This window comes from Lepus europaeus, chromosome 2 (assembly GCF_033115175.1).
Source record: "Lepus europaeus isolate LE1 chromosome 2, mLepTim1.pri, whole genome shotgun sequence".
Lineage (NCBI taxonomy): Eukaryota > Metazoa > Chordata > Mammalia > Lagomorpha > Leporidae > Lepus > Lepus europaeus.
Window position 1 is genome coordinate 112,970,213 of NC_084828.1, and position 21,286 is coordinate 112,991,498.

Consider the following 21,286-nt stretch of genomic DNA (forward strand, 5'->3'; position numbering starts at 1 on the left):
GGATCGGATCCAATCAGCTCTGGCTGTTGAGGCCATCTGGGGAGTGAACCAGTGGATGGAAGACTTTTTCCTCTCTGTCTCTGCCTCTCTCTATAACTCTACCTCTCAAATAAAAAAATAAAATCTTTAAAATATATATAAATATATGAATATATATTAAGATGTATATATATATATATATATATATATATATGTGTGTGTGTGTGTGTTATTTGAAGGCTAGAAAAGGAAACCAAGAGAGAGAAGAGACTGACAGAGATCTCCCATTCACTGGTTCACTCCTCAAATGCCTATAACAGTTAATGTTGGGCCAGGCCAAAACCAGGAGCCTGGAACTCTGTCTGGGTCTCCCATGTGGGTGACAGGGATCCAATTACTTGGGCCATTATCACTGCCTCCCAGGGTTCACAACAGGAGAAAGCTGGAATCAGGAATAGAGCTGAGACTGGGACCTAAGTATTCTGATAGGGGATGCGGGAGTCCCATGAGGTACCCTAACCATTATAACAAGTACTTCTTCCATTCCCTTTTAAATTAAGTACTGAAAGCAACTTTAAACATTGCATGATTTAGTCTTTTAGTTTTGCAGATGAAGATTCTGAAGCCAGAGAAATTAAGCTACTTCTCCTAAGGTCACACAGTCGGCTATTGTCATCGATCTGTACCATTTTCCTCTTGATTGAAAGCTTGACTCATTTCCCTATTTAGTGTCCCGCTTGACAAAGTTGCAAGCCACACCGCCACCACTGGCATATCTCCCAATAGGTAGATGAGTCCTTTTTCCTGAATTAACTGTCCTCACACACACATCCTTAACACACACACACACACACATCTGTAGTGGACACAAACACAGCAATTAGCTCTCCTACCATCTGCTCTGAACATGCATAACTCCCTAATTCTGAAGTGCATCTTTAAAGCTTGCCTTTATTTGGGTCAGGCAAAGGCAAGGGTTAATCTTGAAAATTACAAAATCAAAATATGTTGAGCAAATCGAGATTCATTTTCTCTGACAGCGATTGTGAAAGCTCCATGTGAATTTGGTAAGATGCTTCCTCTAGGAGCAGATTTGCAACAACGTGATTCAGGAGTATACTTCCTATATTAATTTGACAATTGCTGCTCTTGCTGTGAAGAAATAGAGGCCCTTGCTCTTCAGGGCTTTTTAATTGGAGGCTTTGTGCTCAGGAGCTTCAGGTTGTGTGAGAAATATTTATTACGGCAGGGTCTCTTGGGATTACAGCTTTCAGTCTTTTGAAGTGCCGTTTGTTTCAGAACTTTGATTTTTGCAAACTTTGAATTTCTTCTCATTGATATTTTCCATTTTATTTCCTTGTTTTCCTAGACAGACTTAGAATAAACAAAGGTTAAGTAGCATTTTTAACAAAATTGTGGACTTTCCTGATATTTTTCTGTGTGTGGTAAGCAGAGGGTTGGTTTCATGAAACAGATTAAAATATAGATTTGATGGCAGTCCATTTCTCTATGATCTCCTTTATTCTTGTTATATGCTGATTCAATAAACATTTATTTGGTGCTTACTATGTACCAATGTTTAGATCCTTAGTACTATATTATTGTATTATAAAGGTTATATTTATTTGCATATTGTTAGCTTAATTATAACAATAAACGTACGAATATATCCATTCTTAGCATATACTTGTATCTATCCACACACATCTATCTGTGTGCCTTGTATTTCCACATAACGGATTGGATGACACCAAGGGCTGCCATAATAAAGCACCACAAACTCAGTGGCCTACACAGCAGAAGTTCTGGAGGCTGCATTCTAACATTAAGGCAGTGGCAGAGCCATCCTCCCTTGAAGACACCAGGAAAAGATCTGTTCTAGGCCTTATCCTTAACTTGTCAGGGCAAAACTTCCATCCTCATACGGCTTTCCCTGTGTGTGTATGTGTTTATGCACAAAGTTCTTTGATGTGGGCCCATCTTACCACTGCAGTATGACATCATCTTGACTTAATTACATCTGCAATTACCCTGTTCCAAATAAGGTCACCAATGTGAGATTCTGTATGCTCCCAAATTCAAGCCATAACACCAACTCAGTTGTCACCTCTTACAAAACCACCTTTATTCTATCCACTGTGCCTCTTCAACTGTATTCAAACTGTCTTTCACTAACTGGATTTACAGAATATGTCATCTGCACTCATATGATTCAAGCAGATGACTACTGTTATTTTCAACTTTACCTTTTTTAATGGTATTATGTATGACTGACAACTATTGGCATCATGCCCTCTGCATGTTAGGTCACCCAAAAAAATTGGAAAACAAATGAATGAAGCAGCCAAGAAACGCTCACACAGCCCTTTTTGGTTGCATATGTTTTCATATATGTTATCTTGTTGGGACTCAAGGCACACTAGAAAGTATGCATACAGGAATGATCTCCACTTATAACTGTGGAATCTGAAACCCAAAGAAGGTAAATGTCTGGAACCACATGGACATGGAGGGTATGGCACGAAAAGTTGGGTCTCCTGGCCCTTGTACCATTGCATTTGATACCTTTCAGAGATATTTATTATTACCATATTACATCTTTGCCACACCAGCGGGTGGTCAGTGCTCACCCAAAGCACTGTAATGGCTCACAATTCTCCCTTGTGATGCCACCCAGGAAGCTCTCAGTCGTTACCCTTTTACACCACTGTCCCCTAAACCTCTAGCCTGTATATCCACACAGATCTTCACTTGTGGTTAAGCCATTCAGTGCATCCGTATTGAACTGAATCCACTTCCCATATATAGTTTTTTCCCCCCAAAGAAACCTTTTATTTAAGGAGTACAAATTTCATAAGTACAACACTAGGAATATAGTGATCCTTCCCACCATACCCACCCTCCTACTCCCACTCCCACCACACCTCCTCTTTCCTCTCCCTTCCCCAGTCCCATTCTCCATTAAGATTCAGTTTTAATTCACTTTATACACAGAAGATCAACTCTATACTAAGTAAAGATTCCAACATTTTTCACACACACACACACACACACATACACACACAAACTGAGAACAAGTTTTACAGTTAATTCTCATAATACAACTTATTGAGGACAGAGGTCCTGCATCTAAAATTAGTGCGCAGTGACTCCTTTTGTTAATTTAACAATTAACATTCTTATGTATAATGTCAGTGACCACCTAAGGCTCTTGACATGAGCTGCCAAGGTTATGGAAGCCTTTTAAATCCACATTCTCTGTCAGTATTTAGAGCAGGCCATAAGTAAAGTGGAAGTTCTCTTCTCATTTCGGAGAACACAATATCCATATCTGATGACCACTTCTTTCCACTGAGGTCTCTCTTACAGAGATCCTTCATTTAGGACATTTTTTTTTTTTTTTTTGCCAGTGTCTTGGCTTTCCATGCCTGAAATGCTCTTGTGGGCTTTTCAGCCAGACCAGAATGCCTTAAGGGATGATTCTGATGTAGGAAAAGTGACTTTCATTCTATGAGTCTGCTCTGTGGACCACTACCCATGTTGGAACATTCTCTCCTTTTTAATCCAATCTATTATTATCACCAGACACTTGATCTTATTTATATGATTCCTTTAACATGTAATCCTATCTATATGATCACTTTAACAACTAATATGATCACTTTAACACTTGAGATGGTATTTTTATCATCCAGCTGAAGGGGACTTCGGGTATCATAACAAGTTTTTAAACTGTACCCTTAGAAGTAAATCTGTAGGAATGTATGCAGAACTATACAGCTTTATTGTTACAAACTTCTGCCCTCTCGTATTCCCATTCTTTTTTTTTACTGAGATCTATTTTCAATTGACTTTATACACATATGATTAACTCTATGTTAAGTAAGGAGTTCAATAAATAGTACAAAGAAGAAAACAAAAACTAATCCTCAACAGTCAAGACCAGGGCTGTTCAAGTCACTGCTTCTCAAAGTGTCAATTTCACTTCTACTGGTTTCCTTTTAGGTACTCTATTAGTATCACAGATCAGGGAGAACATACAGTATTTGTCCTTTTGGGACTGGCTTATTTCACTAAATATGATGTTTTCCAGATTCATCCATTTTGTTGCAAATGACAGGATTTTATTTTTTATGACTGTGTAATATTCCAATGAGCACATATCCCATAATTTCCTTATCCAGTCTTTGGTTGACAAGCATTTAGGTTGATTCCATGTCTTAGCTATTGTGAATTAAGTTGCAATAAACATGGGGGTGTAGATAACACCTTTATTTGCTGATTTTATTTTCCTTGGGTAAATTCCCAGGAGTGGGATGACTGGGCCATATGGTAGGTCAATATTCAGATTTCTGAGGTATCTCCATACTGTCTTGTATAGTGGTTTTATCAGTTTACATTCCCACCAACAGTGGATTAGAGTAACTTTTCCCCCTCATCCTCACCAGCATTTGTTGTTTGTTGATTTCTGTATGTGGTGTTTCTTGATCGCTTAATATATTCTGTTATTAATCCTTTATCAGTTGCATAGTTTGCAAATAATTTCTCTGTTTATTTTGCAGTACAGAAGTTCCTTAGTTTGGTGTACTTCCATTTGTAAAATTTGGCTTTGATTGCTTGTGCCTCTGGGGTCTTTTCCAAGAACTCTTTGTCTGTGCCTATGTCTTCCAGGGTTCCACAAATTCTCTAATAATTTGATGGTATCAGGTCATAGATTTAGCTCTTTAATCCATTTTGAATGGATTTTTGTGTAAGGTGTAATGTAGGAGTCCTGCTTCATACTTATGCATGTGGAAATCCAGTTTTCCCAGCACCATTTGTTGAAGAGAATGTCATTGCTCCAGGTATTGGTTTTAGCTCCTTGGTTAAATATAAGTTGGTTGTAGATACTTGGATTGATTTCTGGCATTTATATTCTGTTCCATTGGCCTATCCATCTGTTTTTCTACCAGTACCAGGCTGTTTTGATTATAACTGCCTTGTAGCATGTCTTGAAATTTGGTATTGTGATGCCTCCAGCTTTGTATTTGTTGTATAAGATTGCTTTTGCTATTCGACATCTCCTATGTTTCCAAATGAATCTCAGCATCATTTTTTTATAGATCTGAGAAGAATGTCTTTGGTATTTTGATTGGTATTGCATTGAATCTGTAAATTGCTTTTGGGAGAATGGATATTTTGATGACATTGATTCTTCCAATCCATGAACATAGAAGATTTTTCCAGTTTTTTTAATCTTCTATTTCTTTCTTTAATGTTTGTAATTCTCATTGTAGAGATCTTTGACATCCTTGGTTAAATTTATTCCAAGGTATTTGATTTTTGGTAGCTATTGTGAATGAGATGGATCTTGGAAGTTGTTTCTCAGCCATGGCATTGTCTATGTATGCAAAGGCTATTGTTTTTTGTGTATTGATTTTATATCTTTCTACTTGACCAAACTCTTCAATGAGTTCCAATAGTCTCTTGGTGGAGTCATTTGGATCCCCTATATATAGAATCATGTCATCTGCAAATAAGGATGGTTTGACTTGCTCCTTGCGGATTTGAATCCCTTTGAATTCTTTTTCTTGCCTAATGGCTCTGGCTAAAATTTCAAGGACCATGTTGAATAGCAATGGTGAGAGTAGGCATCCTTGTCTGGTTCTGGATCTCAATGGGAATGCTTGGATGCTGGGATAAATCCTGTGAATGAACTTTATGATGTATTGTTAGATTTGAATGGCTAGAATTTTGTTGAGCATTTTTGCACCTGTTCATCAGGGAAATTGGTCTGTAGTTCTTTTTCTCAGTTGCAGCTTTTTCAGGTTTAGGAATTAAGGTGATGCTGGCTTCATAGAAAGAATTTTGGGAGATTCCCTCTCTTTCAAATTGTTTTGAATAATTTGAGAAGAATTGGAATTAGTTTTTCTTTAAATGTCTGGTAAAATTCAGTAATGAATCCTGGGCTTTTTTTGTTGTTGTTGGGAGAGTCTTTATTATTGATTCAATTTCCATCTTGGTAATGGATCTTTTTAGGTTTTCTGTCTTCATGGTTCAATTTAAGTATATTATTTGTGTCCAGGAATCTATCCATTTCTTCTAGGTTTCCCAGTTTTTTGGCACACAACTCTTCGTAGTAGTTTTTGATTCTTTTTATTTCTGTTGTGTCTGTTTTACATTATCTGTTCATTTCTAATTTTTTTGATTTGGGTCTTCTTCCTTTTTTTGGTTAGTTGGGACTATGATGTGTCAATTTTCTTTATTTTTTCAAAAAGTCAGCTCTTCATTTTGCTGATCTTTTCAGTTGTTTTTTTTATTTCAATTTTGTTGATTTCTTCTCTAATTTTAATTCTCTTCTACTAGTTTTGGATTTGGTTTGCTGTTGTTTTTCTAGATTCTTGAGATGCATTGATAGCTCATTTATTTGGTGCCTTTCCAATTTCTTGATCTAGGCATCAATAGTTGTAGTTTTCCTTTTAATACTGCTTTTGCTGTATTCCATAAGGTTTGAATGTTGTATTGTCATCTTCATTTGTTTTCAGAAATTTTTTGATTTTTATTTTGAATATTTTCTCTGACCCACTGTTCATCCAGGAGCATGTTATTCAGTCTCCATATATTCTAGAGATTCCTGAGTTATTGATTTTCAGCTTCATTGCATTGTGGTCCAAGAAGATGCATGGTATGATTTCAATTTTTTTGAATTTGCTGAGACTTGCTTTATGGCCTAGCATGTGGTCAATCCTAGAGAAAGTTCCATGCATAGGTTAGAAGAATGTTTATTCTGCAACTGTAGGATGAAAAGTTCTGTAGATATCTGTTAGGTCCATTTGGTCTATAGTGTTGATTAACTTTACTGTTTCCTTGTTGATTATCTGTCTGGTTGATCTGTCCTTGCTGAACGTGGGGTATTGAAATCCTCCATTACTATTGTATTTGATTCTGTGACTCCCTTTACATCCCTTAACATCTCGCTTACATAGCCAGGTGCTCTGTATTTAGGTGCATATATGTTTACAATAGTCATATATTCCTGTTGAATTGAACCCTTAATCATTACATAGTGTCCTTCTTTGTCTGTTTTAATAATTGTTGTGTTAAAGTCTATTCTGTCTGATATTAGAATGGCTACACCATCTCTTTTTTGGTTTCTATTAGCATGGAATATCTTTATCCAACCTTTTACATTCAGTCTGCATGCATCCTTGTTGATGAGATGTGTTTATTGTACACAGCAAATAGATGGGTTTTGTTTTTTTAATCCATTCAGCCAGTCCATGTCTTTTAACTGGAGAGTTGAGGCAATTTATATTCATGGTAACTATTGATAAGTTACAATTTAGCCCTGCCATTTTTCTATAAATATTTCTTTTTTTCTTTCTTTTTTTTTACTTTGGCTTTCCTTCATATTTTTACTGGGAGTTTTCTTCCTTTACCTTCTTTTGTAGTGATGTAAATGTTTCTGTGTTTCTGTGTGCAGCACATTTTTAAACATCTTCTGCAGGGCTGGATGGGTGGTGAGAAATCCTTTCAATTTCTCTTTGTCATGGAAGGTCTTTATTTCACATTCATTCAAAAATGAGAGCTTTGCAGGGTATGGTATTCTCATTTGACAGTTCTTTTCTCTTAAGACTTGGAGTATATCTCGCTAGTCTCTCTTAGCCTGTAGGGTTTCTAATGAGAAGTCTGCTGTGAGTCTAATTGGATATCCTCTGAAAGTAATCTGGCATTTCTCTTGTGCATATATTTTTTTAAACTTTTATTTAATGAGTATAGATTTCCAAAGTACAGCTTATGGATTACAATGGCTCCCCCCCATAACTTCCCTCCCACCCACAACCCTCCCCTTTCCCACTCCCTCTCCCCTTCCATTCACATCAAGATTCATTTTCAATTCTCTTTATATACAGAAGATCAGTTTAGTATATATTAACTAAAGATTTCAACAGTTTGCCCCCACATAGCAACACAAAGTGAAAAAATACTGTTTGAGTACTAGTTATAGCATTAAATAAGAGTGTACAGCACATTAAAGAGAGAGATCCTACATGATATTTTAAAAAATTAATTTTCTATGCCATTTCCAATTTAACACCAGGTTTTTTTTTTTTTCATTTCCAATTATCTTTATATACAGAAGATCAATTCTGTATATACTTAGTAAAGATTTTATCAGTTTGCACCCACACAGAAATACAAAGTGTAAAAATACTGTTTCAGTACTAGTTATAGCATCACTTCACATTAGACAACACATTAAGGACAGATCCCATATGAGATGTAAGTACACAGTGACTCCTGTTGCTGACTTAACAATTTGACACTCTTGTTTATGGCGTCAATTATCTCCCTAGGCTGTAGTCATGAGTTGCCAAGGCTATGGAAGCCTTTAGAGTTCGCTGACTTTGATCTTATTCTGATAGGGTCATAGTCAAAGTGGAAGTTCTCTCCTCCCTTCGGAGAAAGTTACCTCCGTCTTTGATGGCCCCGTTCTTTCCACTGGGATCTCACTCGCAGAGATGTTTCATTTAGGTCTTCTTCTTTTTTTTTTTTTCTTTTCCATGGTGTCTTGGCTTTCCATGCCTACAATACTCTCATGGGCTCTTCAGCCAGATCTGAATGCCTTGAGGGCTGATTCTGAGGCCAGAGTGCTGTTTAGGACATTTGCCATTCTATGAGTCTGCTGTGTCTCCCGCTTCCCATGTTGGATCGTTTTTTCCCTTTTTGATTCTATCAGTTAGTATTAGCAGACACTAGTCTTGTTTGTGTGATCCCTTTGACTCTTAGACCTATCAGAGTCATCAATTGTGAACTGAAATTGATCACATGGACTAGTGAGATGGCATTGGTACATACCACCTTGATGGGATTGTATTGGAATCCCTTGGCACATTTCTAACTCCACCATTTGGGGCAAGTCCGATTGAGCATGTCCCCAATTGTACGTCTCCTCCCTCTCTTTTTCCCACTCTTAAATTTAACAGGGATCACTTTTCAGTTAAAATTTAAACACCTAAGAATAATTGTGTGTTAGTTACAGAGTTCAACCACTAGTACTAGAACAACAACAACAAAAACAACAACAAAAATACTAAAAAGGATAAAGTATTACATTGTACATCAAGAGTCAGGACAAGAGCTGATCAGGTCATTGTTTCTTATAGTGTCCATTTCACTTCAACAGGTTTCCCCTTTGGTGCTCAGTTAGTTGTCACCAATCAGGGAAAACAAATGATATTTGTCTCTTTGGGACTGGCTTAATTCACTCAGCATGATGTTTTCCAGATTCCTCCATCTTGTTGCAAATGACCGGGTTTCATTGTTTCTCTTGTGCATATTTTTTAAACATTTATTTGAAAGACAGAGTTACAGAGAGGCAGAGGCAGAGAAGGAAACAGAGACAGAGACAGAGAGAGAGAGAGAGAGAGAGAGAGAAATGTCTTTCCATCCACTGTTTCATCCCCAAATGGCCATAATAGCCAAAGCTGGGCTGATCCGAAGCCAGGACCCAGGAACTTCTTCTGGGCCTCCCATGTGAGTGCAGGTGCCCTAGCACTTGGACCATTTTCCATTGCTTTCCCAGGCCGCAGTAGAGAGTTGGATTGGAAATGGAGCAACCAGGACTTGAACCGGCACCCATATGGGATGCTGGCACTGCAGGCAGTGGACCTACCTGCTACACCACAGCACTGGACCCTCTTGCACATTTTAGAATCTTTTCTTTATGTTTTACCATGGACAGCTTGATTACAATGTGCTTTGGTGAAGAACTTTTCTGATCATGTCTATTAGGAGTTCTATGTGCTTCCTGTACTTGGGTGTCCTTTTCTTTCTCCAAATTAGGGAAATATTCTGTGATCATTTCACTAAAAAGGCCTTCTAAGGATTCTCTCTCCCTCTCTCTTTTTTAAAGATTCATTTTTATTTATTTGAAAGACAGAGTTACAGAGAGAGGTGAAGACACACACACACAGAGGTCTTCCATCTTCTGGCTCACCCCCAAATGGCCACAACAGCTGGAGCTGAGCCTATCTGAAGCCAGGAGCCAGGAGCATCTTTCAGGTCCTCCATGTGGAGGTCCAAACACTTGGGTCATCTTATACTACTTTCCCAGGCCACAGGAGAGAGCTGCATTGGAGGAGGAGCAGCTGGGACTAGAACGGTGCCCATATGGAATGCTGGCACTTCAGGCCAGGGCTTTAATATGCTGTGTCTCAGCACCAGCCCCATCCTTCTCGCTTCCCATGCCTTTAGGAACTCCTGGAACCTATATGTTGGGTTATTTGATAATATCCTGTAGATTCCCAATTGTTTTTTAGTTTTCTAATTTCTTATTCTTGTTCTTTGTCTGCCTGTATAATTCCCTGCTATTTGTCTTCTAAGTTGGATATTCTTTCTTCTGCTTCTCTGGTTCTGTTGTTAAGGCTTGCTTTGCATTTTTTATTTGTTCTATTGAATTCTTCATTTCCAAGATTTCATTTGGATTTCTCTTTAAGATCTCAGTTTCATGGGAGATATTTTCTTTCATGTCATGTACAGATTTCATTAGTTCATGCATTTGCTTCTGATTACTTCTAATTAATCCTATGATCAATTTTTTGAATTCCATTTCTGGCATTTCTTTAGTCTCACCATCTTCACAATCTAGTATTGAAGTGTTGTGTTGTTTTGGGGGCATGATATTGTCTTCCTTATTCTTATTTATTGAATTGGTGCACTTGTTATTTGGCATTTGTGGAGACACTTGTTGGCTTCTTCTTTTATCTTTGTACTATTCCTCTGTAGATTATTGAAGTGTCTGTTTTCAGTGAATACCTGGAGGTGCATGGTGGCTATGACAGGGAACTCTGTTCAGTTCTCCAGGGTGAAGGGCATGTCTGAAGTGACATACACAGGTTTGGTGTCATAAATCTCTCTCTCTTTTCAATCAGAGGGTAGGTTTCTTCTTGTCTGTTGGCATAGACTCAGCTGATCTCTTCTCCTTGAATGAGATCAGTGCCTGGGCACTAGCTCCAATGGGTGTATTATTCATCCACTTTGCCACAAGGACCACACAAAGGAACTCTGTAGTTCTCAGTATAAGCTCAGATTCCCCAGCAATGTCTCTTGCCAGGTAACTAGGGAGCCCTGACCATGTGAAGTCTTCCACAGTGACTACCCAATATCCCAGCCACACCTTGAGTCTTCCCACATGGTCTCAGTGTATTCCCAGTCCTGGCACACAAACCTGCCACAGTCACAAGCACCCAGTCCCCTTTTGTTCTCCCCTCCACACTCAGGAGTCTCTGTTTGACTGGTTGCTGGGTGAGGACAAGGGCTGTCAGGGCTGGCGCAGCTGTTACATATGTCCAAAATTGAGTCTGCTTCCTATCAGCTTGTTATAGGGTGCAGTTGCAGAGTGATCGGGGAGAGAGAAACGTGCTCCCCTGTTGTTTTTTTCTCCTCTAGTTTGGGAGGTACACTCTCCCCCACAGGGCTCCAAGCCGGATTCCCTCTAGGCTCTTCCTGTAGCTTTTTTGCCAGTGACTTGGGTTGCCGCAGTTTGGTCTCACCTCACTCTCCAATGCTGGTGCGGAAGCTCTCATTGTTAGGGTCCTGAGTTGTACATGGTCTCATCCTCCGTGTAGGTCCACTGTGTCCCTCCAATTTCCATAGAATTTCCTCTGTTGTTTTCTCCCTAACTATGCCCTGAGACTGAACTCTTTCCATTTTTTAAAAACTATCTTCTCCTAGACTAGAGCAGCAAGCTCCCTCCCTATTCCACCATCTTAATCCTCAGAATATAGTTTTTATGCTTTATAAACAAATCTGATTCTTATGAGTTGGGCACTCAGTCTTAGAGGGTCAAGTTATAACAGACGGGAGCTACATTGATTGGAGTATCATTTTTGCAGTTAAAAAAAATTAGGTTCGGACAGTGCCAAACAGACCAGGTATTCTTAGGGAAGACTTAATGTATCTGCCATTAGCTCTGATTAATCCTAAGGCAGAAAATGTTTTCTTCAATGTGATAAAACCACATACCCACTCATAATCATTGCACTTTATAACTAATGTTGAAATATTTATATAGCATTGCTCTCAGGATGGATTTAGACATAAAACCTTCCTAAAAAGCAAGGAAAATGATTACAGAATCTCTGCTCCATTGTGAAATACAGTGATGCAGATGGTTTTCCCTGATTTTGTTTTACATTGATGATATTCCAAACCCTCTGTGAACTACGACCTATTTTCTCAGAAGATGCAGGAAATTTGCCTTCCTCCAACTGTGTGCTAGTATTCATATTAATTCATGTACATAATGTATTATTATTTGCATAGAGCTTTCACTATATTTTTTTATTTTAGTCTGAAATTCATACTATGAGATAAACAATGTTGTTCTCTTTATTTTGAGAAATGATACAACCTGTCTGAGATTATAGTACTGAAAATGAGAGAACCAATAATTGAACTTGGAATTCTGACTCCAAATGCCAAGCCCTGTAGATTCAGAATTACCTGCTATGTACTTTATTTCCTTGCTTTTTTTTTGTATCTTAACTCTCAAACTGGGCTGGAAGTTTTTTTTTTAATTTTATTTATTATTCATGTGAGAGATAGAGTTACAGAGAGAGGGAGAGACAGAGAGAGAGAGGTCTTTCATCCACTTGTTCACTCCTCAAATGGCAGCAGTGGCTAGGGCTGGGCTGATCTGAAGCTCCTCCTCTCAGAGGAGCTTCTTCTGGGCCTCCCACATGGGTAAAGGGGCCTAAGCTCTTGGCCCATCTTCCACTGCTTACTCAGGCCATGGCAGAGTTTGGATCAGAAGAGGAACAGCCACGATATGAACTGGTGCCCATATGGGATGCTGGCATCATAGGCAGAGGCTTAGCCTACTATGCCACTGTGCTGGTCCCTGGATTATAATTTATGATGGTAGAGGATTATCCAGCACAGGTCTTTACTCTATGGAATTCATGGAAAGAATTTCAGTTCGAATCCTAGCATTGCTACTTCTTTGCTGGGTCATCCAGGGCAAATTATTTAATCTAAAACTCAGTTTCTTCATCTAAAAATTGGTGATGATAATAGTCCTCATATCATAGAGTTTCCTGGAGAATTGAATAAAATAATCTAAGTAAAGTTCTTAGCCAGTGCATAGCATTGCATTATGCATTATTATTGCACTTGCATTATTGTATTCTGTCATTTGCAAGTTATATGAAGTTGGGTGGAGTATTGAATTTTGCTTAGTTTCTTCATCAGTTAAAGAAGGGAAATATTTAAGATACTTAATTATTAAGTATCTTACAGAGATATGATGAGATTTAGTAAAATAATATTTGTTAAAGTGCTTAATGTAGTGTTTGGCATATGCTGGGAACTCGATAATTGTTAATTTCCAACTATATGCTTTCTGTCTTTCTTCAGGAAGGCAATCAATAAGTGTTTACTGGATCTCAGTGACTCCTTTCATGCAATGATTTTATGACTTTTTTTTAAGGGGTTTTATACATGGATGCAAGTGTTCAATATCAAGGTGACTTTGACAAAGTGTTTGAAAACCGTGAGCAGAATAGAGTGCAGTGTTCTCTCAGAGAGGAAGCGTAAAGGAATTTGGAAACCTAGTTCAGAGTAATTGCCCAGTAAGTGGCTCCCTAGGAAAAGCCCTGCTGTGGACCAAGAAACCTGCATGGGACTGGAAACAAGGACGCTGGATTTCAGAGACGGATGTCTGTGAGTAAAGAGGAACCCAAAAGTGATTTGCTTTGGCACTGATCATCAGAATTTGCATAAGTGAATTGAACTTTAGGATACTTTTAAGCATTTGCTTGAATATAAATTCAGAAGATACTAAGTTCTTACTGAGAAAAATCACAACACTTTGCTTCCAATAAGTAGGAACATGTAAAATAATAATTAGGATCTTCTTAGTTTTTTCATACTACTTCTGTAAACATTTTTAAATTTGGCTATGGTTACTTGTTAGACTAGAATTTAACATATGATATGTGATTTATCGCAAAAAGTGTATGTTGGGTTATTTTAAGATATAATGATGTTATGAATTCTGTCTTCAAATACTTGAAAAGTTTGGGAAAATTGTTATGAAAATACAGCTTTGTTACCTTGAATATCATTCAGTAGATCAAACATAGACTAACCTAATATTGTGCAGAGTAAGAACAACCTACTTTCTCAAAAGACTGGATTAATTTTAAACCAACAATTGCATGTGTCTCTGAGCAATGTCCGAGCAGAGAAGAGGTGTGTGGGTTGCACAGAGAAGTGCCTCATTCCTCCCTGTTTTTCTGAGGTCCTGGAGTGCTGTTGGGGACAGATTAGAGCCCTGACACATGTTCGCATATTTCATCACAATGGAGCGTATGGAAGTAAAGGCTTTGCTTCACAAACTTGTTGAGTGGTTTCTTTTATTAAGTGGCTTGAGGATATAACCTCAAATTTTGATTCAGTCATTAAGTTTATCTTTTTACAGATTTCTGTCTTTCATTCAGTGCTGCCCATTCCCAAGGACCTTCCCTGGTAACTCAAGGTTATAGGTGAATGTGCCTTTCACCCATCTTATTTTGTAAGTGAGCATTCAGTACTAAACTGTTGTGTCCTTTAGGCAAAGCTCTGCACTGGCAAAGTAAGCCTGAAGGCATTATTGAGGCATCATCCCTGGTGCTAAGGAGTTAATCTAGTGGGAGAGAGATACACAGACAACTAATTATATTACAGGACAGAAAGAAAAAGTGCTGTGGTTAAATTATAAACAAAACACTGCGGCTGCAGCGTGGAAGGAGTAATTAATTCTAACTGGAAAAAATGGTGCTCAAGGAAGGAAATAAACTTTTTACTGAGGGCTTAAAAGATGTTAAAGGCAGGACTGGTGCTTCCCGCTGGGCCCTGGGAGGAAGCTTCCTTTGAGCCATGGGCTGTTTGGTCACTTGCTGGGGCCATGCTAGGAAGGCCCAGATTCAAGAAGCAGGAAAGTTGTGGGAAGACACCCTTCTCCGGGCTCACAGAAATGGCGACTGGACAAGACACAGCCTGGATTTGAGATGGTTTGATGGGAAATGGGGTTGGTAAGAGGAAACTGGTTTCTTTTTTCTTGTGTAATTAAAAAAAAAATTGAAAAACACATATGCTCATCTTTAAGGGGCCCCATGTGATGTTTCATTATGTGTAAACATTTACCAATTGAGGTAAATATATTTATCCTTCAAGCATCTAATATTTCTTTAGAGTGAAAACATCCCCAAATCTTTATCCTTTAGTTTTTTTTTTAATTCAGTAATATAGAGTGAATTAACATGGTATGTCTTCACCCTACTGTGCAATAGAACTCCAGAATTCCCAACTCCTATCCAGCTCTAACCCATACCAGTCACTCAGCCTTCAAACTGGCTTCAATTCAAGTGATGGGCTGGAGGGAGAATTGTAGCCAAAGATTCAGAATGTTAGGCTCTAGCAGGGATAGAGGGCACACAAAGGGAAAAGGAGTCAGAGGCAAGGGGAGGTGTAGATTTAGATTGGTGGGGCTAAATGATGGGGGAGAAAGCAAGTGGGAATTTGAGTGTGGACTGGAGAGTTATGATAAGGACACAGATGGGAATTATTTAGTCTCCAAAGAGTACAAAGGCCAAGGGATGTATGAGCCTACTCTGCCCTCTTGGGTGCTTAGTGCTCTACTATGCTTTTGGAGTGTTGGCCACGCCCTACAGAAAAGAGCAAGTGTTATTTGCTAGCCTTCTCTCTTGACTGTCAACTGCTTGAAAGTCAACACGGTCTTCATCTCTTCAACATTCCCCAAGGAGTCTAGTATTGGCCTGGCCTGTGGCAGATTTTCATAAAATCATATTTAATTTCATGGTAAGCAGGATGGTGGATTTCAGCAGTCAAGGGGCTAGTTATAGATTTTTACAGAGCTGCAGCAATTTAACCCGAAAATGAGCCAAACAGTTGCAAAAAAGATCAGAGCCATTTATGACTTTATGATAAAAAATTGCTTCTAATGCCATACATTTCCAGAAAGAAACTGTGTCAATTGATTAACTTCCACCATAAATTGCTAGCTGCTCATTATATTTTCCGGTTTTGAGTAATGAAAGCATTTAGAGCTGTATCTGTGGAAGCCAAATAGGTTAGGCAGCTTGATTTTCTGTGAATAATTAGAGAATTTTGCATCCTCAGCCAGTGGGATACCTACCTTTCCTGGAGCAGATTCACCGAGTGTTTCTTCTATTTCCTCTTCTTTCCCTCATTAGTGTCTGTTACTAAACTAAGCTAAAATATCCAGAATATCACTATAAAATATTTTACAAGCATTTATCAGGCCAATCCAGCTGATCTATGCTATTATTAGCTTACTAACTAGGATGGCAAGGAGACACATTTTGTTCCCATGTAAAAAAAACATGGGTGGATTTATAATATTTGGACTTAAAAAGGTTTTTCTAATGTACAGGAAGGTCTAAGCCAGGGAAAGTGAATTTGTGGCTAAGATGTCTCCCTGTACCCTTGTGTGCCTGTGGCACAGATCTGTCACCTGTCACACTACTTGTTTCTGTGGAGCCTATCCATGACTTCAGAATCCTCCTCAACACAGCACCATGCAGAGCAAATGTTGGAATTACCACAAGAGATGAATTAGATGGAAAATGGTTCTGACTAAATTGTAAAATGATCCCAAGGACTGGGGCAAACTGCTTTGGCATTTGACACCCAGTGGGTCTTTTATAAGTGACTTTTTTGAATAAATGGCAGACAAATAATGGATGCATGAAGTAAATTGCGTTGTTTTTCTAGCACTGGTGCAGGAATGCCCACAGGATGCTTCCTTCTCTGTGCTGTAGGCAATGTACTGTGTATCACCATGCACCTGGTACATACCATCTTATAGAATGTGGAGTTGGAAGAAACCTTACAGAATGCCTAGTGCCAAAGTTTCGGTGTACAGAGATGACAGTCAACTACAAAGAGGGCATTTATCTTCAGTGGAGGCTCTGAAGCTTGTGAGCATACTGCCCTATTCCAGATCTTACTGTGTGGCCCTTGACGTCTTTTTTGTCACTTTAGCAGTAAAATGTGGATCATGATAATTATTTGCTTTGCAGAGTTGTGAAGCTGTCTAAACAAGATAAGGAATATAAAGAGTTAGTGTAGTGTCTAGAACAATGGAAACTACTTAAAAAGAAGTTGCCTTTTTTCCACCTTTTCATTATTATTAGCTGAACCAGTGTAATTTTGTAAGTAAATTTGCCATTAGTTTTATCACATTGTGTTATGCAGTATTTCCCCTCACTCCACATTTTTAATGAGTTGTTTTTAGAACCTTCTATATTTTATGTATGAGGGTACTTTAAAAAGTTCATGGGAAATGGATTTAGCATAAAATTACTTTGGTATAAAAAGTTTTGAAATCCATGCCTGTGAGGAGTCTTCAAAAAGCTCCTGAAAATTGCACATTCTAAAGCAACTATCATGGACTGCAAAATTTTTTGTACCCAAATAAATTTTTAAATTCCATTTTTCTATAAATTTTTGAAGTACCTCATGCCTAGAAATTTAAACAAAAAGAACATACAGAATGGATTCTTATTAAGTCAGAACAAAATCCTGTGTAGAAAACAGATGATTTCAGAAAGCTGTGCTCTTTTATTGGATATTGTTTCATAACATAAGACATTCTTCACAGAAAATACATTTATAAAAGTTTTCTTTAATGGCTGGCACTATGGTGTAGTAGTTTAAGCTGCTGCTTGCACCTCTGGTATCCCTCATGGGCAGCAGTTCTAGTCTTGGCTGCTCCATTTCCAATCCAGCTCCCTGCTTATGGCCTGGGAAATCAGGGGAAATTGGCCTAAGTGCCTGGGCTCCTGCCACACACATAGGAGACCAGGATGGAGTTTTGGCTCTCCACTTTGTCCTGGCCCAGTCTTGGCTGTTGCTGCCATTCGGGGTGTGAATCCCTCTCTCTCTCTATCTCTCCTTCTCTATCTCACTATCTCTCTCTAGCTCTAACTCTGCCTTTTAACTAACTAACTAAAGTTTTCAAAAATAATTCATGAAGTAGGTGAGCATTTGGCATGGTGATTATGCCACCGCTTTGGATCAGGTCTGTTCTCCATTTCAGTTACCTGCAAACATGCACCCTGGGAGGCAGCAGGTGATGGCTGAAGAACTTGGGTCCCTGCTATCCATCTGGGAGACCCTAATGGAGTTCTTGAGCTCCTGGCTTTGGCCTGGTTCAGCCCCAGCTGTTGTGGGCATTAAAGGAATCAATCAGTGGATGAGAGATTTCTCTCTCTTTCTCTGTGTTTTAGATAAATGTAAATAAATGAATATTAAAAAATATACAGGATGAACTTAATTAAAAAATGAGTGACCTGAATTTTCTTTAAAAAAACTTCAGCATTTACATTACATATTCAAACCTTCATTAGCTGGGGAGGAGGGAAAAGGAAAGTTTTGGTTGGCTTTCTGTTGGTTGCCTGGAAACACACAGAGACACCGAGGAGAGATGAAGCAAACAACTCCGTGTTGCTGTGAAGGTGGCCTTCAGAGACAAGCTCTTTGTTGGGAAGACCCTTGCAGCTGCGCCTCCAGACAAGAACATGGAGCTGAAAACCACAGCATGTTAAAGGAAGCAGGGTTAGCCAAAGAGATGTTGAGAAGTTGCTTTTCTAATGCATTTGAAACAAAGATTAGGAGCTGCATTCTGTGCCAGTTGCTATAAACATTACACATCTTCAATCAAGCCGGGTTCAACAGAGTGGAAGGAGGGGGTGTTTTAAAACCCTTTAAGTGTGGATTTTGAAAATATACTGTAGAATCAAGTAAGTGATGGCATTGAGGGTTTTATTTTGTACCTCAGCTTGAACAATTTTTGCCTTCCAATTGCATCTGTTGAAAGGTTGGTGCTTTCATTTTGGAATTCTATGGTTAAGTTGGATTTCTTTTCAAAGGCACCTGTTGAAGGACAATAAAAGATATCAAAATAGTTGAAGGATGCAGAAAAAAGGGGAGGCCATTCTGAATTACCAGAATGATGTACTTGAGTTAAACACAAGGTCACAGCCTGGGCCAAGGAGCCCTGAGCGAATAGAAGGTGAAGACTACCACACGCGCCTGCTTGAAAACCAGCTCTGCGTGGGTGACTTTGTGAAAATACAGAGGGCCTTTGAGGTAAGTGGGAAGCTTACTGACTGGGGAGTTTGAATTGCTCATAAAGGAGAGTAGAATAAAACAGAAAGGGATTTTTTTCTTTAATTGTTTTACATATATAATCAATGGTTAAAGCAGGGAATTGAAAATAATTGGTCAGGCCTGCCTTTTATACTATGTACTTGGGACTTTATGGCTCAGTTCTTTGAGCCAAGTATTTAGTGTGAAATTGCTGCACTTGCATATCATTGCTATCAAGTATTGACTATTTGTGCACAAAAGTTTTTCTTAGAGATCAACACATCTTTGGGAAAGAAAAATTTAATAGTTGTAAGGAAAGATCTCTCATTTATCTCCTCCTAATGACCTTCTTGCCATTTAATGTGGATGTGGAAATTGGAAAACACAAACACATGCATCCAATTGTTGAAAATTCTCCTTTGCCTCACCATGATGGCACAGCCCCTTCCAAATATGACTGTGATGTTCTTTTTGTCTCAGTGGCCCAAGTGAGAGACCAGTGCCCAACTCTTTTTCATAGATCTTGGGGTATTGCCAATAAAAACAAGATTAGAAGTTCCAATTTTAATTCTACATGGAAAGTAAGCCAGAGAAATTTAACTATTAATGAATAGTTTCCTTCTCTCTTTTAGTCAATTAATTTGGAATTCTGTAGCAGGCATAAGGAACAGCATATAACAAAGTGATTTTTAAATTTCTAATGTAGATAGGAAGAAGTATTCTGGGATATGGAATTTGGGTTTACAGAAGCCAACATTCTCTCAACTTCATTGTACTTGCTACAATATAATCTTAGGGATTCATACAGTCTTCCAAGAGTGCTAACAGTATCCATCTTAATTTGAAACAGCATATACTATTTTGAAATGCTATCTTGAAATTAACAAAACATGATGAAATCTAATATTTATTGTGGCTAGAAACTGGCACAACTTTTACTCAGTAGCCATCCCTCCAAAAACGTTGCTGGCCACTGAAATCCCATCATTCCCTGTTCTGTTTAATATGCTAGATTCCACTTGCATTGACAAATTAATGTCTCAGTGGTGTCAACTATTTCATTGTAATGGAATCTATCATATTTAGTAGCAAAGACATGTTCTGTCCTATGCTTTTCTCATTTTTAATCTTCATGTGTGTGCTATTCATCTAACTCCACTTGTGTGAAAGATTTCAGTGCTGCTCATGCCCAATGCCCCAGATGAATTTGGCATATTTTGATAGACATAGCAAGCATTCTGACAGCTTGAGGACATTCAGAAAAACCTAACAGCAGATTATGACAGCTTTTACTCTGGAATGAACCAAAATGCAGCAGTTTTGTTCTGGTGCTAAGAACACAAGGGATTTGGACGCTAGGGTCTATCAGGAGAGACCATGTTATAAAATTGATGTGTGAGTGAAACTGCTCGAAGGCTGGGGGTGGGTATTCTTTTCAAACTACAGATTAATCTTTTTTTTTCTTAAATTATTTATTTATTCTTGAGACAGCATTACGCACACAGGGAGAGAGAGAGGGAAAGAGAGAGTGAGAGAGAGAGAGAGAGTACTCCCATCTGTTATTCATATCCCAAATGCCCATCATGGCCAAGGCTGGGCCAGGTGAAAGCCAAGAACTGAGAACTCCATCAAGGTCTCCCATGTGGGTGGCGAGAACCCAATTCTAAGAGCCATCATCCCTGACTCCCAGGGTGTGAAATTGCAATCAGGAGCTGGAGGTGGGAATCAAACCCAGACATTCAGATGTGGAACGTAGGCATCCTAGCTGAAAGTTTTCCTTCCAGGCCAAATACCTGCCCCTATAGATTAATCTTTAATGAATGCAAATAAAACTTGAAAATTCAACCTCAAGTGGTTTGTTTGCCCTGTAAATATTTCAAAGCTTGGACCAGTTGGTTTGAAATTACCAGCCAGGAAAGTAGGTACTGCTGGACCCAAATGGAGAAGGGAACATGAGTCAAAGCTTGCATGAACATGGAAAAATCTATATTTTGTTAAAAAGCATTGTGCTTGGGAGGTGTGATTTCAAGAAAAAATGAACCATATTTTCTTTAGCACTCTCACTAGACATAGGCTGGAATAATCCAATGCAAATGTCGAGGCATCCAAACACAGCATGGATGTGGAGAGAAGACAATGCGCTAGATGA

At 38.6% G+C, this 21,286-nt stretch overlaps 1 protein-coding gene across 1 annotated transcript in view; it reads left to right on the forward strand.

The window, feature by feature from the left end:
• The first annotated feature begins 18,960 nt into the window (after positions 1 to 18,960).
• WDR49 (WD repeat domain 49) overlaps positions 18,961 to 21,286 on the forward strand; it is a 153,062-nt gene continuing 150,736 nt past the window's right edge. The window contains exon 1 of the mRNA XM_062181624.1: positions 18,961 to 19,137. Coding sequence (XP_062037608.1) covers positions 18,961 to 19,137 — 177 coding nt within the window. The remainder of the gene's footprint in view (positions 19,138 to 21,286) is intronic.